Source organism: Solanum dulcamara, chromosome 8 (assembly GCF_947179165.1).
Source record: "Solanum dulcamara chromosome 8, daSolDulc1.2, whole genome shotgun sequence".
Lineage (NCBI taxonomy): Eukaryota > Viridiplantae > Streptophyta > Magnoliopsida > Solanales > Solanaceae > Solanum > Solanum dulcamara.
Window position 1 is genome coordinate 70,035,485 of NC_077244.1, and position 27,575 is coordinate 70,063,059.

Genomic DNA, 27,575 nt, shown 5'->3' on the forward strand with positions numbered 1-27,575 from the left:
GATTTTTTTCTCAGATTCAAGTTCCACCTGCGCTTTGAATTCTTTGAAAACTGGAAAAACATCTGTCTTTCTCTTGATTGGATACACCCAACTTCTCCTGGAGTAATTATCGATAAATGACACGAAATATTTCGCTCTTCCTAGTGACTCCACCGGTGCTTGCCAGACATCAGAGTGGACCAGATCTAATATTTCGTTGCTTTTAGCAGAGGAACTGCTAAACTTCAGTCTATTTTGCTTACTAGTAACACAATGCTCACAAAAGGATAGTGATACCTTTTTTAGCCCGGAAAGAAGCTTTTGCTCAGCAAGAATCTTCAAACCTCGTTCCGACATATGGCCAAGTTTGTGATGTCATATCATCGTTGATTCTTCAAATGAACTTGCTGACGCGGTTGATGCTTCTCATTCTTGGTGTGTTTCACCTTTAAGCACATATAGGTTTGCAATAAGTTTTTACGCTTTTATCACTACAAGCGCTCCTTTGGATATTCTCATAACTCCACCATGAGTCTTATATGAACATCCATTATCATCTAGTTGTCCTAAAGACAATAGATTCTTGTTCAAGTCTCTTACATGTCGTACCTCCTGGATGGTGCGTACTGTGCCATTATACATCTTTATTTTGATGGATCCAATACCAATAACATCCAAAGCATGATCGTTTCCCATGAACACAGACCCTCCTGAGATAGGATTATATTGATAGAACCATTCTCTCCGGAAGTCATGTGCCATGTTTCTCCTGTGTCCATGATCCAGACATCAGCGAAATATTTTCTGCCTTCATTATTTGATATTGCCTCACTAAATAAAATATTGTCATCATTCGAGGTACATGCAACATTCTCTTGAGCATTTGATGGCTCAGGGTTGTTACATTCCGTATTTTTGCATTTTGGATTATTCGTAAGCTAACGATTATAAATTCAAGGGCTTTTAATTTTGAATTTTAAAAGGACATGATTTGTTGTAGATGCCAAGTTATATGAATAATTTATGTGTAGTAAAATACATCTCAAGAAGGACCCTTAAGCCGAATCAAAATAGAAGCCATCAAATATGTTTTTCTTAAAGTTACGTTTCGGGTAAGCTGACTTCGGGAGGCCATAACCTCTTTATAATTTGAGAATTTGGGAAAACTCTCAACATGAAAGTTGTAGATAATTGAAATATCTTTCCAACCATAGGTTGTAGGACAAAATGTGATATCGGAGTAATAAGATATAGACGTTTTAAGTCTGACAGGCCAAACTAAATAGTGAATTCGGCCCAACCCAATTCTAATTCGGGTCAGGCCCAATACCCACGAAATTAATCAAAATTCTATGTCTTCCTTCATAGTTTAGACCAAGAAATATCTGGAAATTTCCAGAGAGAGTAAGATAAGGGAAAGCTAGAGAGAAACACCAACATCTACCACAATTAAAGCCCCGAATCTCAAAGCTCTTGAAGAGAAAATTTTTGTACGTCGCTTTGGCTTCAATTTGAGCTAGATATCATCCAATAAGGAGAAGATTTTATGTGGTGCTGCAAATTTAAGGTAATATTAAAGTCTCCTTTTCATTGTTAACAAGTTTAGTTAGAGTTTTAACGGATTAGAACGGAGAAAATAGTGTTATAAACTAGTTTGGTGATTTGTTGAGATTTATGGGTTAAAGGGTTGTTTTAGGTAGATTAAATGGAGGAAATTAGGTTAGTGATGATGTATAATAATGGTTGATATTGTTTTGATGTTGTTGATGAGTTGTTGTTCTTGAATTTGGAGGAAAAAGGTGTATGAAGATTGTGAATGTTCAAACCCGTTTTTGGAATTGAGTAGCTGGTAGTAATTCTGGAATATCTCATTGTGTAGACCTTCGATTTTAGATATTAAACATGTTTTGGAAAGATAATACACGTACCTACAACTCTTATGTTTATGTCTTAGTCTATATCTGCTGTTATTATGTCGAAAACTGAGCATGAATCATAAGACAAATTCTGTCCAGATTCTGGATTGAAAATTCCTTCATGTATAGTTGTTCGTATTTTGATGATATCTCTTTGTAGAAAATGAATTTTGAGTTGATTTCTTTTGTATTGGAAACTTAAGACAGAGATCTAAATGTTTCATGAAGGTTATAAAGTCCAGTTTTGCCGTTTTCATTTTCAAAATTTAGATACAACGTGAGGTACTTGACTTTCCGAATTTACTGCTTTGGTAACATGAATAATAAATCTTATTTTGTGTCAATATTTTGGATTGTTGATGTTGGTTGATGATTATATGGCTGGTTTGAAAGTGGGAAAAGTGAGTGGTATAGGGGAGGTGCTGTCCAATTTTTTTTAGAAATAACCTACTAACGATAGACTACGTTTTATTCTTGTCCATAGCTTAATCATAGTGCTTAACGTTTTAATATAGGTTGAGACAATATTGGACAACATATACGTATAAACGCTAAAGGTATGTAAAGTTAACTTTTTCTTCTTTTGGCATGATCCATATGAAACGAACGAATGACGTATGCTTAAATTCCAAAGAAACTCTTATTCGTAGATATACTCGGATGGCTACCGTTCTTGATTTTCAAAATTTATATTGTTATGTCTTGACTCATGTGTATAATTCCAGCCATCCTAGTTGGTATAACTCATGTTGTGGTATAATTCATATTTTAGTATAATCCATAATTAGTGTGATTTATAATGACTATTGTCTTGGTTTTCAAATGATGGTCTGTTTTGTTTATTCTATTAAGTCTCCGATAATGATTAAATTTCACAAGGTTGCTAATGATATCTTATTCGTGCATGTTATTATGGTATTATTCACCGAGTCCTACGATAGGCCGGGTATGTTATCATGTATGGATTCCACTACATTATTCACCGAGTCCCTTACTAGAGGGCCGGGTACGTGATATGATAATATGATATTATAATGATATGACGATATGATTATGGCACCGAGTCCCATAATGGGCCGGGTACGGTATCAGTGTACACTACTCTATTCACCGAGTTCCTTGCTAGAGGGTCGGGTATGGTATATATATACATATGACGATTTATTGATATAATTGTGACACCGAGTCCCATAACGGGCCAGGTACGATATATGATGATGATATGCATGTCTTTATTTTATAACACACAGGTACAGTGATTTATTGATTATGATACTTGACTCCTGAATCTTTATTTCAGATGTGATCTCCTTTACGATATTTTATGCTTTATATACTCGGTACATATTTCGTACTGACCCCCTTCTTCGGGGGGCTGCGTTTCGTGCCCGCAGGTACAGATACTTATTTTGGAGAGCCGCCACCTTAGGATTCTACTCAACGGGTTGAAGTGCTCCATTGTCTCGGAGCCTAAACTTTTGGTACTAATCCTTATAATGTATATATTTGTGTATTTTGGGGGTACAGCGGGGCCCTGTCTCGTCATATGCTATTGTTAATCCTCTTAGAGGTCTGTAGACACATGAGTGAGTTGTATGTAGATATTGTCTGATGTACTAGTATGGCATATGTTTTTGGACATTTACATTCGGAGTGAAAGCCTTGTCGGCTTACGTATTATGTTATCTTATTTTTGACAATTAAGACTCCCCAAGAAATAGCTAATTTTGGTATATATATAAGTGACAGTTTGAGACAACGTGCTACCCATATAAATTCTATATCGTGTTTAATTGTCGATTGACAAAAGATAATATGTGTGTATACGAGTGTCCAATTCGGACACTAGTCACGGCCTACGGGGCTAGGTCGTGACAAAAGTGGTATCAGAGCAGTTCATCCTCGGAATGTCTACAGACCGTGTCTAGTAGAGTCTTGTTTATCGGTGTGTTGTGCACCACATCTATAAACAGGAGGCTACAGGACATTTAGGATGTTATCATTTCTTTTACTTTAAATCGTGCGATAGAGCTGTATTATCAGGATAATTTCTCCCTAACATACTATTATATTTACAGCGATGCCTCCAAGAAAAGCGACAGCTGCCCAAAAGGGAAAGTCAGTAGTAGGAGAGACTAGTCGGACCCCGAGGATTACTAGGGCCCGTGCCCAGTCTATGCCTGAGGTTGTGCTCCAGTCGGCGAGCTCTACTACGCCGCCATATGAGGAGAGAGCAGCAGCAACTGACACTATGGATCGGGGGGTTGCTTCACCGCCATCTCCAGAGGCTCCAGTACCTGAGCCTCCAGCTCCTCAGCCAGGGGCAGAGGACAGGGCTATGAGAGATGCAGTTCAGTTACTGACCAGAATAGCGACAGGGCAGGCTCGCAGGCATGGGTTAGGGGTTGACTATGCTGATAGACATGATAGTTTAAGGGCTCGTGATTTCTTGACTTGTAATCCTCTAGAGTTCTATGGGTCAAGGCCCGGGGATGACCCGCAGGAGTTTATCCGACAGGTGCAGCGTACGTTGAGAATAATTAAGGCTTTTGAGACAGAGTCTGTTGAGTTAGCTTCCTATCGGCTGCGTGATGTAGCTGTTAATTGGTATGAGTCATGAGAGTTATCTAGGGGCGAGGGTGCTCCTCCAGCGGTGTGGGGTGAATTTGTGGAGGCCTTCCTTGGCCACTTTCTACCTCCAGAGATGAGACGAGCCAGAGTAGACAGGTTTTTACAATTGAGGCAGAATGGCAGGAGCATCAGAGATTATAGCCTTGAGTTTGACTCGTTGGCGAGACATGCGCCAGCTATTGTAGCTGACATGGCTGATAGAGTGCATCGGTATGTGATGGGGCTGGATCGTTATTTGATTGATAGCTGTATGGCAATGGCTTCTCAGCCAGGTATGGACATTGCTCGGGTACAGGCATATGCACAGGGGGTAGAAGATCGGCACAGAGGGCGTCAGCCCGATAGAGATCATGATAGAGGCCAGCGTAAAAGAGCTAGATCGGCTAGTTATTCTGGGGAATTTCAAGGCGGGCAGCCTCAGCAGTACAGTAGATATCCTTCTCAGCCAGCCCGGAGTGCACCCCCACATTTCAAAGGTAGTAGATTCGATAGCACAGGGTATTCAGGATCCGGTCAAAGCTCCAGGGTTTCAAGTTCACAGATAAACAGGGGTTCGCGTCAGTCGAGACCACCCTTGCCTCGGTGTCCTCGTTGTGGTAGGTCACATTTTGGAGAATGTCGTTTTTCTTACAGGTGCATGCTTTACTTGCGGCCGTCAAGGCCATATTATGAGGGAGTGTCCATTTAGGGGTAATTTAAGTGGTGCAGCTCAGCCTACTGGGTCAGTTGTTGGCTCATCTTCTTCTGTAGCTATGCGCCCTGTGGGGCAGGGTATTCAGATAACAGCAGGCCGTGGTAGAGGCCGTGGTGGATCTTTCAGTTCTAGCGGTCCTTCGAACCGCATATATGCCTTGGCTAGTAGTCAGGACCAGGAGGCGTCGCCAAATGTAGTTACAGGTATATTATCGATTTTCTCGCAGGATGTATATGCATTGATAGATCCAGGTTCCACCTTATCATATATATCTCCCTTTATTGCTAGTAGAATCGGAATAAAATCTGAATCAATAGAACCATTTGAGGTAGCTACACCGATAGGAGATTCTGTTATAGCCAACAAAGTATATAGAGATTGTTCGGTGATTATATATAGTCGACACACCAAGGCAGATTTGGTAGAGTTAGCTATGACAGAATTTGATGTTATTATGGGCATGGATTGGCTAGCTTCTTGTTATGCTAATATTGATTGTAGAGAAAAAGTAGTTCGATTCCAATTCCCAGGAGAACCAGTCATAGAATGGATGGGCAATACAGCATCACCGAGGGATAAGTTTATTTCATACCTCAAGGCAAGGAAAATGGTTAGAAAGGGTTATATTTATCATCTAGTTCGTGTCCATAACTTGGAAGCAGAGGAATTGACTCTTCAGTCAGTTCCGGTAGTTAACGAATTTACAGATGTATTCCTAGATGAACTTCCAGGTCTTCCTCCTGAGCGGGAGATAAATTTCAATATAGATATATTGCCAGATACCTAGCCTATATCTATTCCTCCCTACAGAATGGCACCCACAGAACTGAAGGAGTTGAAGGAGCAACTGCGAGACCTATTAGAAAAAGGCTTCATTAGGCCCAGTATATCACCTTGGAGAGCACCGATATTATTCGTGAGAAAGAAAGATGGGTCACTACGAATGTGTATTGATTATAGGCAGTTGAACAAGGTGACAATAAAGAATAGATATCCTCTCCCCAGGATTGATGATTTATTTGACCAATTGCAAGGTGCTAAGTGTTTTTCAAAAATAGACTTGCGGTCAGGCTATCACCAGGTACGGGTAAAGGAGGCAGATATTCCAAAGACTGCGTTTAGGACCCGATACGGGCATTATGAGTTTCGGGTGATGTCTTTTGGGCTGACTAATGCCCCAGCAGTGTTTATGGATCTTATGAACCGAGTGTTCAAGCCATTCCTAGACCTGTTCGTGATTGTATTTATTGATGATATTCTGGTCTACTCACGATCGGAAGGGGAGCACGTAGATCATTTGAGGAAGGTACTTGGGGTGCTCCAACACCAGAAGTTGTATGCTAAATTTTCTAAATGTGAATTCTGGTTGACTTCAGTAGCATTCTTGGGGCACATTATTAGAGCTGATGGTATTCGAGTAGATACATAGAAAATCGAGGCCGTAAAGACTTGGCCTAGACCTACGACACCTACTGAGGTACGTAGTTTTCTTGGGCTAGCAGGATATTACAGGAGATTCGTTGAGAAATTTGCTTCAATTTCAGCACCTTTAACAAGGCTAACTCAAAAGGCCGTTAAGTTCCAGTGGACCGATGCCTGTGAACAAAGCTTTCAGTTGCTGAAAGACAAGTTGACTACGGCCCCAGTTCTAACCCTTCCTGAAGGACCAGATGTCTATGTTATTTATTGTGATGCTTCTGGTGTTAGGTTAGGTTGTGTATTGATGCAACATGGTAGAGTCATAGCTTATGCCTCCCGACAGTTAAGGAAGCACGAAAGAAATTATCCAACTCATGATCTGGAATTAGCAGCAGTAATTCATGCTTTGAAACTATGGAGGCATTATTTATATGGTGTACATATTGATATCTATACGGACCACAAAAGTCTCCAATACATCTTTAAGCAGAAGGACCTGAATTTGCGACAGAGAAGGTGGCTAGAGTTGCTGAAAGATTATGATGTTAATATTCTATACCACCCAGGGAAAGCAAATGTTGTAGCAGATGCACTTAGCCGTAAATTCATGGGTAGCCTGGCAGATGTACAACCAGAACGAGAAAAGATAATCCGTGATATTTGCCAGTTAGCTAACCTTGGAGTCCGTTTGGCTGATTCTAGTGATGGTAGAGTTTTTATTCGAGGAGTTGCTGAATCCTCTATCATAGAAGCGGTAAAGCAACGCCAGTATGAAGACCCTATTCTGGCACAGTACCGAGATGAAACCCTTCAAAAGGAAAGGACCCCATTCGAGGTCACACCTGACGGAGTGCTAAGATATAGAGGCAGATTATGCGTACCTGAGATTATAGGGCTACGACAACAGGTTTTGGGAGAGGCACACTATGCCCGGTATTCTGTGCATCCAGGGTCGACAAAGATGTATCATGACCTTAGATGTTTATACTGGTGGAATGGCATGAAGAAGGATATAGCAAAGTTTGTAGCCCAGTGCCCAAACTGCCAACAAGTTAAAATTGAGCATCAGAAGCCTGGCGGACTATTACAAGAGATAGAAATCCCGACTTGGAAGTGGGAAGCAATTAATATGGATTTTATTACAGGCTTACCTCGCACTCCACGGAAGTATGATTCCATATGGGTGATTGTAGATAGGCTGACAAAATCAGCCCACTTTCTTCCGGTTAGAACTACATATTCAGCGGAGGACTATGCAAGGTTATATATCAAAGAGATAGTAAGAATTCATGGGATTCCCATATCTATTATCTCAGACAGAGGGGCTCAGTTTACAGCTAGCTTCTGGAGATCATTTCAGAAGGGATTGGGAACACAAATAAATCTTAGTACAGCATTTCACCCTCAGACTGATGGGCAGGCTGAACGCACTATTCAGACGCTAGAAGATATGTTACGGGCCTGTATTATTGACTTTAGAGGTAGTTGGGATGACCATCTGCCACTTATTGAGTTTGCCTATAATAACAGCTACCATTCTAGCATTCAGATGGCACCGTATGAGGCTTTATATGGCAGGAAGTGCAGGTCACCTATTGGTTGGTTTGATGTTGGTGAGGCTAAGTTAATCGGACCCGATATGATTCAACAAGCTGTTGATAAGGTCAAGCTTATTCGGGAAAGGTTATTAGCAGCCCAGAGTCGACAGAAATCATATGCAGATAATCGACGTCGACCCTTAGAGTTTCAGGTTAGTGATTGGGTGTTTTTGAAGGTGTCACCCATGAAGGGGGTAATGAGATTCAGTAAGAAAGGAAAGCTTAGCCCGCGCTACATTGGCCCTTATCAGGTTACTCGTAGAATAGGCAAGGTTGCATATGAGTTGGACCTACCATCTGATTTGGAAGCAGTGCACCCTGTTTTTCACGTGTCGATGCTTCGCAAATGCATTGGTGATCCTTCTAAAGTATTCCCCATGGGTGATATCCAGGTGACGGAGGAGCTTTCTTACGAGGAAAACCCTATAGCTATACTTAATCGCCAAGTCAGAAGGTTACGTACTAAGGATGTGGCTTCCGTCAAAGTATTGTGGCGAAATAACAATAGAGAAGAGATGACCTGGGAAGCCGAGGAAGAGATGAAGGATAAGTATCCTCACTTATTTTCTACGCCTACAGGTAATCTAAACCTCTCGATTAATTATATTGATTGACATATGAAACTATTTGTTGTTGCAAAAAAAAAAAAGACTATTCCCCCAAATTTCTTATAAGACTTTATGAGGCGGGTTTAACATTCGAGGACGAATGTTCTAAAGGGGGGAAGAATGTTACATTCCGTATTTTTGCATTTTGGATTATTCGTAAGCTAACGATTATAAATTCAAGGGCTTTTAATTTTGAATTTTAAAAGGACATGATTTGTTGTAGATGCCAAGTTATATGAATAATTTATGTGTAGTAAAATACATCTCAAGAAGGACCCTTAAGCCGAATCAAAATAGAAGCCATCAAATATGTTTTTCTTAAAGTTACGTTTCGGGTAAGCTGACTTCGGGAGGCCATAACCTCTTTATAATTTGAGAATTTGGGAAAACTCTCAACATGAAAGTTGTAGATAATTGAAATATCTTTCCAACCATAGGTTGTGGGACGAAATGTGATATCGGAGTAATAAGATATAGACGTTTTAAGTCTGACAGGCCAAACTAAATAGTGAATTCGGCCCAACCCAATTCTAATTCGGGTCAGGCCCAATACCCACGAAATTAATCAAAATTCTATGTCTTCCTTCATAGTTTAGACCAAGAAATATCTGGAAATTTCCAGAGAGAGTAAGATAAGGGAAAGCTAGAGAGAAACACCAACATCTACCACAATTAAAGCCCCGAATCTCAAAGCTCTTGAAGAGAAAATTTTTGTACGTCGCTTTGGCTTCAATTTGAGCTAGATATCATCCAATAAGGAGAAGATTTTATGTGGTGCTGCAAATTTAAGGTAATATTAAAGTCTCCTTTTCATTGTTAACAAGTTTAGTTAGAGTTTTAACGGATTAGAACGGAGAAAATAGTGTTATAAACTAGTTTGGTGATTTGTTGAGATTTATGGGTTAAAGGGTTGTTTTAGGTAGATTAAATGGAGGAAATTAGGTTAGTGATGATGTATAATAATGGTTGATATTGTTTTGATGTTGTTGATGAGTTGTTGTTCTTGAATTTGGAGGAAAAAGGTGTATGAAGATTGTGAATGTTCAAACCCGTTTTTGGAATTGAGTAGCTGGTAGTAATTCTGGAATATCTCATTGTGTAGACCTTCGATTTTAGATATTAAACATGTTTTGGAAAGATAATACACGTACCTACAACTCTTATGTTTATGTCTTAGTCTATATCTGCTGTTATTATGTCGAAAACTGAGCATGAATCATAAGACAAATTCTGTCCAGATTCTGGATTGAAAATTCCTTCATGTATAGTTGTTCGTATTTTGATGATATCTCTTTGTAGAAAATGAATTTTGAGTTGATTTCTTTTGTATTGGAAACTTAAGACAGAGATCTAAATGTTTCATGAAGGTTATAAAGTCCAGTTTTGCCGTTTTCATTTTCAAAATTTAGATACAACGTGAGGTACTTGACTTTCCGAATTTACTGCTTTGGTAACATGAATAATAAATCTTATTTTGTGTCAATATTTTGGATTGTTGATGTTGGTTGATGATTATATGGCTGGTTTGAAAGTGGGAAAAGTGAGTGGTATAGGGGAGGTGCTGTCCAATTTTTTTTAGAAATAACCTACTAACGATAGACTACGTTTTATTCTTGTCCATAGCTTAATCATAGTGCTTAACGTTTTAATATAGGTTGAGACAATATTGGACAACATATACGTATAAACGCTAAAGGTATGTAAAGTTAACTTTTTCTTCTTTTGGCATGATCCATATGAAACGAACGAATGACGTATGCTTAAATTCCAAAGAAACTCTTATTCGTAGATATACTCGGATGGCTACCGTTCTTGATTTTCAAAATTTATATTGTTATGTCTTGACTCATGTGTATAATTCCAGCCATCCTAGTTGGTATAACTCATGTTGTGGTATAATTCATATTTTAGTATAATCCATAATTAGTGTGATTTATAATGACTATTGTCTTGGTTTTCAAATGATGGTCTGTTTTGTTTATTCTATTAAGTCTCCGATAATGATTAAATTTCACAAGGTTGCTAATGATATCTTATTCGTGCATGTTATTATGGTATTATTCACCGAGTCCTACGATAGGCCGGGTATGTTATCATGTATGGATTCCACTACATTATTCACCGAGTCCCTTACTAGAGGGCCGGGTACGTGATATGATAATATGATATTATAATGATATGACGATATGATTATGGCACCGAGTCCCATAATGGGCCGGGTACGGTATCAGTGTACACTACTCTATTCACCGAGTTCCTTGCTAGAGGGTCGGGTATGGTATATATATACATATGACGATTTATTGATATAATTGTGACACCGAGTCCCATAACGGGCCAGGTACGATATATGATGATGATATGCATGTCTTTATTTTATAACACACAGGTACAGTGATTTATTGATTATGATACTTGACTCCTGAATCTTTATTTCAGATGTGATCTCCTTTACGATATTTTATGCTTTATATACTCGGTACATATTTCGTACTGACCCCCTTCTTCGGGGGGCTGCGTTTCGTGCCCGCAGGTACAGATACTTATTTTGGAGAGCCGCCACCTTAGGATTCTACTCAACGGGTTGAAGTGCTCCATTGTCTCGGAGCCTAAACTTTTGGTACTAATCCTTATAATGTATATATTTGTGTATTTTGGGGGTACGGCGGGGCCCTGTCTCGTCATATGCTATTGTTAATCCTCTTAGAGGTCTGTAGACACATGAGTGAGTTGTATGTAGATATTGTCTGATGTACTAGTATGGCATATGTTTTTGGACATTTACATTCGGAGTGAAAGCCTTGTCGGCTTACGTATTATGTTATCTTATTTTTGACAATTAAGACTCCCCAAGAAATAGCTAATTTTGGTATATATATAAGTGACAGTTTGAGACAACGTGCTACCCATATAAATTCTATATCGTGTTTAATTGTCGATTGACAAAAGATAATATGTGTGTATACGAGTGTCCAATTCGGACACTAGTCACGGCCTACGGGGCTAGGTCGTGACAAGGGTGTTCACTCTTTTTCTTGAACCGACAATCTTTCTTGAAGTGCCCTTTCTTGCCACAATTGTAGCACTTGATATTCTTCTTACTTCTTGATTGAGATCTGCCATGATTGTGACTCTCACTGGGGCCACATTCTGTTGGTCTTCCTCTCACCATCATCAAAGCTTTAGCTTGCTGCGAACTTGCTTGTCTGTCTTCCTTATTTTTGCGCCGATTTTCTTCTTCTAAGACAGCAACTGCAATTTTATTGAAAACTAGACTGTCTGTATTGTTCGTCAGATTGATGATGAGTTGATCATATGAGTCAGTCAGACTTTGAAGTAGAAGCTCCGTACGTTCATTCCCCTTTATTTTGCAACCCATTGTTGTAAGTTGTGAAAACAGAGTATTCAAAGTATTGATGTATTCAATAACCGACACGGACTCTGTCATTCGAAGAGTATACAATTTTCTTTTTAAGAAGATTTTATTATATAAAGACTTGGCCTCATACAACCCCATAAAAGTATCTCATATTTCCTTTGCCATCCATTTTTCTACCACACTAGACAATACTTGATCAGCTAGTGCCAAGTGTAGATCAGCAACTGCGTTGTTGTCTATGTCGTTCCACTTGCTGTCATCAACAAAGTCTGTGGACTTGCCTTCAATTGCAGCTAAGCAATTGTCTTTTCTCAATATTGCTTTTATTTTCATTTTCCACAATGAGAAATTAGTCTCATTGAATTTTTCAACGTCAAACTTTGTTGTACTCAACATTGTTATTTGCTTCACACCCTTCTAGATTGTTTTTAAATATTTTTGCGAATAATCGTGACAAACTGTACCATCACCAAAATTTACTATTCACGTGAATAGTATTATTCACCAAAATTACTATTCACGAAAATTTACTATTCATGAAAATTTACTATTCATAAATAGCACCTTCGTATAAAACAGACAGAATAACCGAGGGCTCTGATACCATTGTTTGGGGAGGAAGCACCACAACTAAAGTTTGATATGACAATTAATATGAAAATCAATTGGACACAAAAATTTTATGCGGAGACCCCTCTAACTGATAGAGGGAAAAAAACACTGGGTAAAAGGATCTCACTATTAAATATGGAGTACACTGCTCTCAAATACAAGGAGAAAACAACAATTAACACTTCTCTCTTGTAAATGGAACAACTACTAAAGAGGACACTCAAGACTACAATATTTATCTTGATGTATAACTCTCTTTGTATTCTTACTCTCTCTTTCTGGGATGAATTAAATGAGGGCAAGAGGCCCTCTATTTATAGAAAACAAAAACGCGTAAAAAAAATTCTATGCGTTTTGCTGTCAACTTTTTGTACGCGTTATGCTATTTTTTTCTACGCATTTTGCTGGTTTGCTTTTTCAAAAGTTTGCTTTTGCTTTTGAAGATTTGACTTCTATAAGCCACCATTATTGACTATCTTTCAGTGGGCGAACTTTCAAGATCGATCGAATCTGAAATTCTGTATAAGGATAAGGGGAAGTCATTAGGAAGAAACATGAAGAAATAGGGAGTATAGGGAGGAGATATATACAGAAGCATACCTGGATGGTTTGTAGGATGGGGTGGTTTTTCCGAACATCTATGTAGACAGCGGAGGGAAATGTCCAGAATCTATGGAAGAAGGCAACGGAGATAAGTTGTTGGGGTAAAACAGGGGAAAACGGGGAGAATATTGATAAAGAAGCATACCTGGATAATTCGTAGAGATTTGTGGTGGCATTTTGAACAACTTCAAAACAGATTAAGATCTTGTAAAATAAATAGATGAAGGTGATGTATGAAAGATATGTTGGGTTTGAGAACCATCAAGATGTTTGGGAAGATATGTAAAGATCTCGTGAAGAGGCTTTTATTGCGCCTGTTGAGGTAGAAGTCGTGAAGGCATCGCTCATTGTGAATGCGGTAAAGAGTAAAGACAATCCATGATCAATGAGGACTGCCACGTAGGCGAGCTTAGGGTTCTCTTTTTATATATATATAAAAGATTATCATTATAAATGTAAATTAATCTATTTATTTTCCTTCATTTTAATATTTTTTATCATATTTAAGCAATTCTAGTTGTGCTCTGTCTAGATTAGATGATTACAAATATCAACTCTACATTGGATGATTGAATTTCCTTCTAGCATGTCATTTTTGTGAAAACACTATTTTTAGAGTGCATAAAACAGCCTAAGACATACATATATAAGGGCGTGCAGTTGCAGACGCTAGTATTATTTTTGATCGCATGATCATTACGTCTGAAGAATATCTATCTATAAGGAAACAACTGTAAAAGTTTCATATACATGCAAAATGAGCTAATTACTCAGCGCAATAGTGGCTGCGCCAGTAGTAAACATAGGAAACAACATAGCGGATTCAACATCTATTATATAAAAAATAAATATAATGCCAATGTCTATCAAAACCTCGAATTAGAAGGAAAAAAACTAGATATCAGAAAGCCACAAAACATCATATGAAATTTATCATAGGATATAATGAAGCATATAATTGCTAGTAATGATTTAAATATGCCAAAATTTATTATTAAAAAAGTTATTACCCTTTAGGTGTGGGGAGAGATTTATCTATATTTAATAGAAACAAATTTATTACAATGAAAATAAAATTAAAAGTTTTGTACTCACATGATTTGATTCTCAATTTTATACTCCAACGACTTTATTAAAGGGAATTTGTTTACTATTTTAGAATTTGAAATTTATAAAATTGTAGATTCACAACTTTTTTTTAGATTTTTTTTTAATTTTGAATTAGATCAATTTTATTATTCTGCTTCATTTTATTTTACATAGAGAAATTTGAGTAACAAGATCAAATCTCTTATTTTTCTTTTGTATGAAAAATAGAATTAAAATAATTCCCTCGGATTATTGTCAACCGCTAAAGAAGAAAATATTATATTTAAGAATTACCAATAATAATATGTTTCATTTTATCCTGCATTGAAAAACATCAGGACTTATTCTTCTTTCCTTATTAATTTTATTTTGAATCGTTGATGTTACGGTTCTTTCTTTAAGAATATTTTGAAGAAAAAATAGTAGAGAGAAAGAAACAACTCGAAAAATAGGTTAAAAATTAATTTCACGGAGGCATGAATTTCGTTAATATAAACTTGAGTTATTTGAATAAAACATAGATAGAGATCAACCCTGATAAGTTTTTTAATACTTGAAAGATTAAAATCGATAAGTGTATAATTAACGGACTAAAAACGATAAATAAATACATAAAGGACCCAACTTGATAATATTTTGAATAATTAAAAGACTAAAACCTAAAATATATAGTTAATTGTTAGAAAGTTAGTGGTGGTATTTGGTTGTCCACTAATATATTTTTCTATTCACGTGGAGCCCACTGAAAGTGGGCAACCCACTAGTTTTACTCTTTTCGTAGAGTATATATATTGCCATCTTTTGGCATGGCAGAGAATATATACACAGATACATAATACACACGATTTTCTTCTCTCTCTCTTTATTAATTTTTCTGTCACTATTTCTTCCTTTTATTGTTAAACTAGTATATTTCTTAATACGTTATCAGCACGAGGCTCCGGCTATTTTTTTTCAAGGTAACATAAAATGGTAAGAATTTTATTTAATTTTATTTTCATAAAATGACAAATATTTCAAAACTTGAATTTGTGGCTCTAGACATTTCTGGAAAAGGCTAGTGTGTCTCTTATCATCTCGCAACCTGGCGTTTGCGAAGTTGTTAGCACAAATAATAAGATTGAGAGCGCAATTTCTAGATTATCCAATTAAGGCCATTCGCCTTGATAATGCTGGAGAATTTACATCCCAAGCTTTTAATGATTATTGCTTATTAATTGGGATAAAAATTGAACATCCTGTTGCTCATGTTCATACTCAAAATGGCCTTGCAGAGTCATTTATAAAGCGCCTACAATTGATAGCAAGACCTCTACTAATGAAAACAAAATTGTCAATTACTGTTTGGGCTCATGCTATCTTACATGCAACAACACTTGTACGTCTCAGATCGACACATTATAATAAATATTCTCTGTCACAATTAGTATTTGGTCACGAACCAAATATAGCCCATCTAAGAATTTTTGGTTGTGCGGTATACGTGCCTGTAGCACCACCACAACGTACAAAGATGTGCCCTCAACGAATGTTGGGCATCTATGTTGGGTTTGACTAACCCTCCATAATTCGATACCTTAAATCGTTGACTGGAGACTTATTCACAACTCGATTTGTAGATTGTCGGTTTGATGAAACAATTTTCCCGTCATTAGAGGGAGACAAAAAGGAACCCAAACCCAAAAAAGAAAAAGAAATTGCGTGGAAAATTTCATCACTATCTCATTTTGATCCACGCACCCGCATATGTGAGTAGGAGGTCCAGAAGATCATCCACTTACAGAAAATAGCAAATCAAATACTAGATGCATTTACTGATTTAAAATGAATAACTATGTCACATATCCCTATAGTAAATGTGTCTATCTGGATTGATGTCCCAAAAGGACCATATACAGGTATCATAGCTTCTAAATCCCAAACACACCAGAAGCGTGGTAGACCATTGGGTTCAAAGGATAAAAATCCTAGAAAGAGAAGCGTGATAAATAATAAAGGTGATACTACAAAAGAACCTCCTGAAGAAGGTCAAGATTTGAGTAATCCTGATAATCCCGAAGAAATCAGTGAACCCGAGACTCAAGTGAATGAAGAACTTTCAATAAATTCTTTCGATGATGAGATAAATTTAGATCGATCTAAAATCACGGTTGATAATGTTTTTGCATATAATGTTGCACTTAACCTCATGCAAGATAGTGAAATTCTTGAGCCTAAATTCATCGAAGAATGTCGATGTATATGTGATTGGCCAGAATGGCAAAAGACAATTCAATCAGAATTAGACTCACTTGCTAAACGTGAGATTTTTGGACCTGTAGTCCAAACCCCTGAAGGTATAAAACCAGTTGGCTACAAATGGGTTTTTGTGCGAAAACGAAATGAGAGAAATGAAATTGTAAGATACAAGGCATACCTTGTTGCACAAGGATTCTCTCAAAGACCCGGAGTCAACTATGAAGAAACATATTCACCTGTTATGGATGGAATAACTTTTAGATATCTCATCATTTTAGCTGTATATAAAAATCTTGAAATACATCTAATGGATATAGTTACAGCTTACCTTTACGGTTCACTTGATAATGACATTTACATGAAAATCCCAGAAGGATTAAAATTGCCTGAAGCATGTAAAAAGTCTCGAAAAATGTACTCAATAAAACTACAAAGATCATTATATGGTTTGAAACAATTAGGGCGCATGTGGTATAATCGCCTAAGTGAGTACTTAATAAATGAAGGCTATATAAATGATGTTATTTGTCCATGTATTTTTATTAAGAAAACGGAATCAGAGTTTGTTATACTCGCCATTTATGTTGATGATATAAATCTCATTGGAACCCTGAAGAGGTCTAAAAGGCGATTGAGTATCTAAAGAAAGAATTTGAGATGAAAGACCTTGGAAAGATAAAACTTTGTCTAGGTCTGCAAATTGAATATTTAGCAGACGAGGTTTTTGTCCACCAATCTGCCTACACTGAAAAAATCTTAAAAAGATTTTACATGAACAAAGCACATCCATTAATTACTCCAATGGTTGTTCGATCACTTGAAGTGGAAAAAGATCCATTTCGACCTCCAAAAGAGGACGAAGAACTTCTTGGTCCTGAAGTACCATATCTTAGTGCAATTGGTGCATTTATGTATCTTGCTAACGCAACCAGACCTGATATAACATTTTCTGTTAATTTGCTGGCAAGGTATAGTTATCCCCAACGTGAAGGCATTGGAACGATATCAAACACATTTTGCGATACCTGAAGGGTACTATTAATATGAGTTTGTTTTATACTAACAAAGATTGCGCAAACCTTATTGGTTATGCAGATGTAGGTTATTTATCGGACCCACATAACGTCCGATCTTAGACAGGCTATCTGTTTACACACGAAGGAACTGTTATATCATGGCGATTTACAAAGCAGTCTATAGTTGCTACTTCTTCAAATTATGCTGAAATAATAGCAATTCATGAAGCAAGTAGAGAATATGTGTGGTTGAGATTGATGATACAGTTCATCAAAGAAAGATGCGGTCTGAAAAATGATGTTGAAGTACCCACAATTATATTCGAAGACAATGCCGCGTGCATAGCTCAATTGAAAGGTGGCTTTATAAAAGGAGACAGAACGAAATATATTTCACCAAAATTATTCTTCACACATGATCTCTAGAAGAATGGTGATATTAATGTACAACAAGTTCGTTCATGTGATAATCTTGCAGATTTATTCATAAAGGCATTACCAACATCAACTTTTGAGAAATTAAGATATATGGTTGAAATGCGTCGTCTCCAAAATATCAAATGAAGCTTTCATCAGGGGGAGTAAAATACGCGCTGCACTCTTTTTTTCTTAACCAAGGTTTTTGTCCCACTAGGTTTTCCTCGTAAAGTTTTTAATGAGGCAGCACTCAAGGCGTATTACCAGGTGTGTGTACTCTTTTTCTTTCACTAGGCTTTTTCCCACTGAATTTTTTCTAGTAAGGTTTTAAAGAAACACAATATCTTTGGAGACAAATTACACGTGGACATCCAAGGGGAAGTGTTAGAAAGTTAGTGGTAGTATTTGGTTGTCACTAATATATTTTTCTATTCACGTGGGGCCCACTGAAAGTGGGCAACCCACTAGTTTTACTCTTTTTCTAGCCTATATATATTGCCATCTTTTGGCATGGCAGAGAATATATACACAGATACATAATACACACGATTTTCTTCTCTCTCTCTTTATTAATTTTTCTATCACTATTTCTTCCTTTTATTGTTAAACTAGTATATTTCTTAACATTAATAAACTATTTTCGACCTACTCCAATAGTTGATGACATTTGCTAGAGGTGGATATTAAGAGAACTTTTGATGATGTTATAAGACAGTACTTTGGCTATATTATTAGTCTACACTCTACCGCACGTGATAAAATAATACTTTGGCAATCTTATTAGTCTTACCTCGCGGTTGATCTTCTATTTCTTGCTCTTGATTTGATACTCCATGTTTGTGCATTTATGTTATCAATAATTTTTAGGTGCCTCAAAGCCATCGAATATACTTCAGTGGTAAAATTTTGTAGCACAATCTATAAATTCTCACCTGCTTTACAAATGTTAGTTTGAAGAGATACATAGTTCGATGATTAAAAAAGATTACATAAATAAACTAGACATTAGAAAGCCACAAAACAGCATATGAGACACTTTTCCCTTTGTTAATCAAAAACTACAATGTAGACATCATCTCAAACACTTACCGATAATGACTTAAATTAAAACTCATAACATCTTTTGGATTTGGGAAAAAAAAAACACTGAAAATACTGCATTAACAAGCATGATTTGTTCTCCAAGTTATTCCACATTTATAGCAAAATTGTGATCCACACCTGCAAGTCATGTGCAAGCATCCCTTTATTTTTCGACGAAAAAACTGCAATTAGGACATCTGTTTCGCCTTTGCTAATTCCCTCACCATTAAATCATCTCTGCCTCTTTCATCCGCATTCAATCTCCGAAACTCTTCACATTCAACTCCACAATGCCACAGCACAGAACAATCTCCAGCAAACAAGACACTCCAATTCCCTAACTATTTCGTCTAAATCGGACAGTAGAATTTCTGCGAGGCAAGAATAAGCGATTCGCATAACAATTCAGTCCAACTATTAAGTACAGCTTTAGGGATAATCGAACTCTATACACATTTCGAAACAGAGAATTTCCCTACAAGCTATACCAGGACATGTCACAACGTGAATTTTGTCCTGGATTTTTATCGAGACGTGCTTGCTAATGCAATCAGTAAAAAAAACGTGGCTACAGGATTCAATTGTGAACATTTGATCAATTTCTTTTCTCTCTTCACAAATCTAGCTGAAACTTAACGATGATTCGCCGATTTCATGTTCATCTATAGTACTCTCATCTGCAGGGGAATTGGTCGAGTTTTGATTGACAATTGTTCAAGTCATTTACTTCTTGATCCTAGATCTTGTTCAGCATACTTTTCATCTTATATTGAAAAGTTTTCGACGTTTTGGATATCGTCGAAAAGTAATGAGAAGTAAAAAATCATCACAAGAAAAATCAAGATAAGATTCTTTTACCATTTCATCAAAATGATGAGTTATTTGATTCCTATATATTGGAGGGCCTTGACGAGTTACTTAACTACTAAGAAGTCTAGTAACATTGAAAATCCAAACAAGTCTTTCAAACTTGTCCATTTTTCTAAATATTCTCTTCCCTCTCGAATATTATGGTAACTCGAACTCTAAAAAAAGATTACGTGTATTACCAAATTCTACCTTAAAACTTATCATTATGATTTAATACTCCCTCCGTTAATTTGATTTTCCTTTTTACTTGTCAATTTTGACAAATCAATACCCTCAATTTATTAATATTGAGTTAATGTTTTTGAAAAATGTATTGAGTAAATATGCTTAAAACTCTATCAATTAATAGGGGTAAAATGATAAACCCACTATAGTAATTATTGATTTCTTAATAGGTGTATCAAATTAAAATTTGACAAATAAAAAAAAACGGAGTACTTTTTTGGTCCATTTTAATTGTCATGTTTATTAAAAATAACGACTCCAAAATAATTATTTTAGAAAATCAACCCGGCCCTGTTGCCATATAACGTAGTATCATGGTCATATTTTAAGAAAAATACTGGAAAGAAAATATAACAATTGGAATGTAATAACATAGTATGAAATGAAAATTTATAACATAATAATGCAACAGAAATATCGTAATGGTTCTCAAAAATAATAAAACTAGAGTGTTAACTTCTAAAAGTTTAGGGTTAATTGTGATTTTTGGTTTTTTTGGGAATATTTTTGTTTTATTTCAAAGGCAATTTTTCACATTTAGAACCAAACACCATAAACTTTTATTAGTTTTAAATTTTTTGAAACACCACAGGGAGATTGTTAGTTTATTTGTCGCACATTAAAAAGTTAAACTAGAAAGAAAAGTTATAATGTTATTAAATTCACGGGATTTATGGTAATAAAAACTTTATGTTACACTAGTAAATGCAATATGATATCACACCAATAGTAAAAGACAATTAAAAAATTTGAAGTCCCTTACATTCAAATTTACATACATTTTCCTCCTTTTGCCAAATTGGTTAATTAATTTTAACCGTAGAGGCACGTACAAATACAATTCAAAGAACATATATTATGTAACTTTTAATAATAAAAAAAACTGGTTATGGATATTGTTGCCATTAAAGCAGAACGTAGTATTTAATTTGGAAATCCGGCAGCTAGTTTAGCTCTCAAGTCCTTTCTAAGGATTTTGCCAGATGGAGATTTAGGAACAACATCTACGAAAAATACCCTCTTTATCCTCTTATAAAATATCACCTGAAAAATCAATTTTCAAAACAAAAAAATTAGAAGCCCATTTTATGATACAAATGTTCCATTAGGTAAAACTACGTAGTAATTCTATCAAGTGAAGGTCCGTAGTTTATCAGTTTTTTTAAAAAATAATTTTTATTATGTAACCAATCAACTGAGCTGGTAATTCCACTTTGACTCTTACTATTATTTTTAGAAAGGAAAAAGTACTCCCGATTTGACAAAAATTGTCAAATGAAAATAAATGAATTAACTAACCTGCTTTGTTATGAATTCTTTGACTTCATCTTCAGTAATTGTGGATCCATTTGATCTAACAACAAAAGCCACTGGAACTTCTCCTGCTTGCTCGTCTTTCATTCTGCGGAAGTTGAAACAATTCAGAGATTATATTAGAATTTAGACAGTTAGATGCATTAACATGTTGTGCCATGAGCGCGATCTTATTATAAATGTACATTTTTAAAAAAAAAAATTCAAACATAAGTGCGCACACACACATATTTCAAACACGAAATTAGTGAGACTTACGGAACAACAGCAGCATCCGAAATGTTGGGATGATTGAGGAGAAGGGCTTCGAGTTCAGCAGGAGCCACTTGAAATCCTTTGTATTTTATCAATTCTTTTAAACGATCCACAATGAAAAGCTCGTCATCGTTGTCAATATAACCAATGTCACCTGTATGTAACCATCCTTCTTTGTCTATTGTTCCCGCAGTGGACTTCGAATCATTTAGGTAACCTGTATAGTTTTATTTAAGTTCAGTACGTCAACTACATATCAATCAAACATCTAGGAAAAAAAAATCATATAATATAGACAATAATGGCTGATAACTTAAATGAGCTTTAGAATTTGTAGGTGAATTTTTTTTTTGGACTTGTTTTCATCTTTTTTTTCGGTAGTGACTTGTTTTCATCAGTTACGTTCCACCATGACACAATGATTAAATATATATTTTTTTGTTAGTGGCCCAACATAATCACTCGAAATGATCGTTGTGAGTCGTGACATACACTTTATGGATTAGTTGTACCCAATCCATAATCAGTGGTGGAAACACCTTGATTGAAGGTTTATCATTACCTAAGTCAAAAAATTCATGATTATTTTTTAAGAAAAAAAATGCACATTTACAATATTTTGGCCATACTTGGAAAAATTATATAAAATAAATATGGAAAATTATTAATGTTCGACTAATGATTCAAATGATTATACTCAATTAATAGTTATTAACTAATTATTTCATAAAATTTGAAGTCCTTTTTGTTATGACAGAAAAATCACTCAACTTATAGTACGTGTTAAACGCACCTTTCATGATCTGGTCCCCTCTGATACAAATCTCTCCAGATTGGTTCCTGGGAAGAGACTTGCCAGTATCAGGATCCACAATTTTCATCTCAGCATTTCTCACAACAGTCCCACATGCTCCTGATTTAATTTCGAAGGGTTCTTTAGCAAATGCCAAACACATAGCCAACACTGGTCCGGCTTCTGTCATCCCATAACCCTATATATCATGAAAGCAATCACAATCAATCACTATTAATTTGGCTGTATTTGATAATTAGTCATATTAGCCAAGTCAGCTTAATTTGTTGTAAATATGACTCAGGAAATCACTATCATATTTATTTATGTGTCTTAATTGTATTGATAATAAATGTACAATATAATTGTGTTCATTTCCTTGGTGGATATGATTCAGGAAACGAATATCATAAATGTGATTTGACATGTTATCCATTTTTACTTTATCAAGCATGGACTTGTTACATCCTTAAAAGTATTAATAGAATGACGATTCTACTATTTAATTAGTATTTTCAAAAATGCATTCGAAAATTATCATAGTTAATAATAAGGGTAAATTAGAAATTGATAAATATAATTATCTCTTGATTTTTTAAATTAGACAAATAAAAATTTGATATTTTGACAAGTAAAAGTGGGCAGAGGGAGTATATCATATTACTTACTATTCAATTTAAGCTCTAACCAATGTTTGTTATATATATAATTACCTTTTATTACCTATTAAATGATTTGATGATTTAAATAATCTTTGTCTCGTCTAAGACAAGTGCAGTTGCTTCATTGCAATATTCCCTTATTGATAGACTCTTTTCAGCAACTTGGGATTTAGACGTTTACCAACCACAATGAAATTTCTAAGGAAAAAATAGAAAATTCCAAAATAGGAAAAACATAAGAAGTGTTTCGCTAATGTATTAGTGATCCGCTTTCATCCTTTCGAAGACGAGCAAAGAAGCATTCTTCTTGGTGCTACGAGCCCCCACGATTCTCCTACTTTTGTAGATGTTAGTATGTTTAGGCTAAATTTAGCTACGGGTTGCTTCTAGGTTTATAGCATTTCCATGTGTTAGAACTCTTAGTCTTATCTCTTAGGAGTATTAACTCCACTTGTATGCTCTCTTTTTGTGTCTAGAGGTAAGGTTGTCATGTCCCCCTCTGATTTTGTAATTTTTGCTAATTTTATTTACATGGTTTAATTTAAAAGTAATAAAAAAATGTACTAGTGATCCAGTCCTTACATGCGAAACTTTATCGTTAGTGTAGAATATCCAGCAATTAAGCAACAATGTGCATTGAGATCTGAACTTTGATCAAGTCAAATCAAAATCAACAAACAAATATATGATTATATTCCAAGATATAAAGACGAAAAACGCCAGCCTATATGTGAACAATTTGATATATATAATTAAACGAAAATATACAGAGGAAATAGCTAGGAAATGAGAATCTTACTTGACCAAGTTTAGCATTAGGAAATTTGGCTCGAACAGTATCTTCAAGTTCTTTTCCTAATGGTGCGGCCCCGGACATAACGGTTCTTACGGATGATAGATCATAATTATCAACCATAGGACTCTTAGCAATGGCCAAAACAATAGGTGGCACAAATGGCCCTATTGTCACCTTGTAATTTTGTATTAATTCCAAGAATGGGACTATATCAAATTTTTGCATAATGAGAATTGCTGCTCCAACTCTTAACCCACAAAGCAAAACGGAATTGAGGGAGTAGATATGAAACAAGGGCAACACACATAGCATCACGTCCTCACTATGGATATACAAATTCGGATTTTCACCATCAACTTGTTGTGCCACGCTTGTGACGAGTCCCTTGTGTGTCAACATGACACCTTTAGGTAGACCGGTCGTTCCGGAGGAATAAGGCAACGCCACCACGTCGTCCGGATGGATTTCTACCTGTTGAGACATAATATAATTGAGCAATTAAAAATGTGCTCTCACTAATAGATAAAACTTTTAGCTAAAATGATTGCACAATTCTACAAAACTTCAACACCACCCCAAAAAGAAGAGAAATGTTTGACAAGTGAAAAAGAATTAAGCCCCAAAATAAGGTATGCTCTCCACATGATAAATACTACTATATAATTAAGCAACTAAATATAATATGTGCTCACTCTAATAGCTAGCTTAAATATTTAGATGAGGTGGTCATACATTCATGATACCAAAACATGCACCAAAAAGCAGAAAACATTTTCATGTGTTTGAAAAGTGAAAAAGAACCAAGTTTGTACATGAGAGAATAAAAGTGTCGGCAGAGCCTAATTACGTAACTAAAAAATATATTTTCTCAATTAACTTAAAATTTAGATGAGATGATCACAGAATTCAACACTACCTTAGGAATGTCGTGCTCATCGGCCTGAATCAACTCGGAGAAGTGTACACAACCATCAGGGGCTGAATCGATGCACACGATCCTCACACTATTCTCCAACGCATAATCCTTCACCTTATTCACATGGCACGCCTGCGTGACAATGATCTTAGCATTAGAAGCCTTGGCTTGCTTCACAACTTCAGCGGACGTAAACAAAGGATTGGCCATCGTCGAAATCGCTCCGAGGTACGACGCACCGAGGAAGGCGTACACAAATTCTGTTGAATTGGGCAATAGGATCATAATAGTATCCTTTTGTTGGATCCCAAATTTCTTATGAAGGCCGGCCGCAACTTTTCTCGAACTGAGCTCAACATCAGCGTACGTGTAAATTTGATTATTGGCCCCGTTGATTAAACACGGACGCGAACTAAATTCCGAAATGTTTTCGAAACAATAAGAGTGTAACGGAAGATGATTCGGGATGTAAATATCAGGGAGCTTCGATCGGAAAATTATATCGCCTTGTTTCGTTTCATTCTCCATCGTCATAACTGTTATTTGCTTAGTGCTTTGAGACGTGATGACAGGGGAAAAAATAAAGTAATACTACAGTTTGAAATTTTGGGCACGCTAAGAGCAAACAATAAAAAGTGTTTAGACTTTTTAGGTGTCCTGAAGATGAATGTTCAAAGACGGGGTTTAAATATGAGTATGTGTTGTTGAAGACGTGAAGCCAAACTAGAGAGTTGGTGAGAAGGACTTGATGGGAATTTAGGGTTGTTTAGGGGTAGTTTCATGGAAACTTTTTTTTGTTGTTGTTGTTGGGGGATATGAGAAATGTGAGAATATGAAGAGGTGTGGTTGTTGAAAGAGGCTCTTTCAACAGTTAGGTGGTGGGGAAGGGGGTACTCAAAGTTGACCTTCAAAAAATGTAAAGACTTTTTCCACACAATGAATTTCACCTACCACAATAACCCAGAAGGGGTTGTCGACGGTCCCCGGATGGCAACATTTTCACCTACTAATTTTAAGAAAAAATTATGTTAAATGATAATACCCGCAAGGTGCGAACATTATTAGATTAAATTATAATTGTAATTTTATTTACTTAAACATGTGTTAGATCATATTAAATCAACAAATACCTAACTGTTATCTAATTTTGCGATACAATATATACCTACTAATATTTTTTTTGAAGAAAACAAAGTTTATAAATAAAATTATCAAATAACTTTTCGATGTACTCCAAATATCATAATTAGATACAAACAATTCAAAAGTATTAAATGAATAAAAAAAATAAGAATGCTATAATTTAGAGAATATTTTACAATCTCTCAAAATAAGTTCTTCTATATTATCTTAATTTGCTTGTTCTTTTAGTGCCTTAAATATTTCTTTTTAAAAAGAATATATAATTTTTATTTTTATCTAAACAAAAATCTGTAAGTGCTACATAAAACAGGATGACCAGATCAATATAAAAAGGGTGGTAGGTGATGACCATTAGAACTGATTTATATATAACGTAACAAAATTAAATTTAATTTGTGTGCGCTAACAGCATTTAAATAATGTTACTATATCAATGAAATTAATTTGTACCTACTATTACAACAAATGACTTACTGTTTTTCAAATTCAATGTTTGTTTACACTTTTGATGGACATGAGGAGAGGACTTTGACTAATTATATATATATATAAAATTTAAATTATCACTTCGATTTAACTATTATAATAAGTTTTTATTCTGTTTTTTCAAATTATAATATGATACGAATTGTTACCTCTTTGTTTATAGATAGGTTAATTTTATCCGATTGTATAATAAATATTCATTATTAGTGCATAACTATATTCCTAAACCTGTAGCGCATTGAGATCATAGTACTTTTACAATATCGATCAAAAATGTCCTCCTTGCTCTCATATTATTCGTAACTTTAATTTCTAATGTATAGATGTTAAGTGTCATTTTTCATTGCTAATATTAAACTTGAATTCAAAAAAAAAAATTAAAAAAATAGGATCAACTCTATACAATTTTTCCAAGTCATGACCCTAAAGGGCCACAATTTGAATCAAAAATTGCAAAAAGTAAATATATTAAGAGGACTTGTTGGGACATGAACGAACTATTAAATAAATTTATATTCACAGTTGAACGAGTAACGACTTATAAAAAAATTAAAATGACTCACACCAAACGACCAGTTGGGGTGGGCCGTTAAAGTTAGTTCAAGCCGTGGGCATACGAACGATATGTCCGTTTTGATTTGTTTCAAAATTCAGTGCTCTGAACTCCTATTTTTTCTACGACAGTCTGGCAAGTAACTAAGCTAGCCGAAAATTAATTATTGTGAAAATATAATGTGACATTAGGCACCAAAAGTTAAATGAGTGAAGGTCTTATTTGTCAAAAGCATTCAATTCTTGTAGTAGAGAACCAACAAAACTTGAGTTCATCAATT

At 35.6% G+C, this 27,575-nt stretch overlaps 1 protein-coding gene, 2 long non-coding RNA genes and 1 pseudogene across 3 annotated transcripts; 2 read left to right on the forward strand and 2 right to left on the reverse strand.

Annotated features, from left to right (window-relative positions):
* The first annotated feature begins 990 nt into the window (after positions 1 to 990).
* Positions 991 to 3,654, forward strand: LOC129900449 (uncharacterized). The gene is made up of 3 exons (XR_008769618.1): positions 991 to 1,546; positions 2,411 to 2,452; positions 3,290 to 3,654. It is a non-coding gene; the product is annotated as an uncharacterized LOC129900449 (long non-coding RNA).
* A 5,233-nt stretch (positions 3,655 to 8,887) lies between these two features.
* LOC129898569 (uncharacterized) lies at positions 8,888 to 11,743 on the forward strand. Its single transcript, XR_008769398.1, has 3 exons — positions 8,888 to 9,635; positions 10,500 to 10,541; positions 11,379 to 11,743. It is a non-coding gene; the product is annotated as an uncharacterized LOC129898569 (long non-coding RNA).
* A 7,276-nt stretch (positions 11,744 to 19,019) lies between these two features.
* Positions 19,020 to 19,959, reverse strand: LOC129900777 (E3 ubiquitin-protein ligase RSL1-like; annotated as a pseudogene).
* A 1,136-nt stretch (positions 19,960 to 21,095) lies between these two features.
* On the reverse strand, positions 21,096 to 25,923 carry LOC129899352 (4-coumarate--CoA ligase 2). Its single transcript, XM_055974292.1, has 6 exons — positions 25,114 to 25,923; positions 24,201 to 24,668; positions 22,740 to 22,938; positions 21,950 to 22,163; positions 21,677 to 21,779; positions 21,096 to 21,421 (listed from the first exon to the last, which is right to left on the reverse strand). Exons 1-6 carry the CDS (start codon positions 25,645 to 25,647, stop codon positions 21,302 to 21,304), a joined length of 1,638 nt encoding a protein of 545 aa, XP_055830267.1. The 5' UTR covers positions 25,648 to 25,923; the 3' UTR covers positions 21,096 to 21,301.
* Positions 25,924 to 27,575: the final 1,652 nt, after the last annotated feature.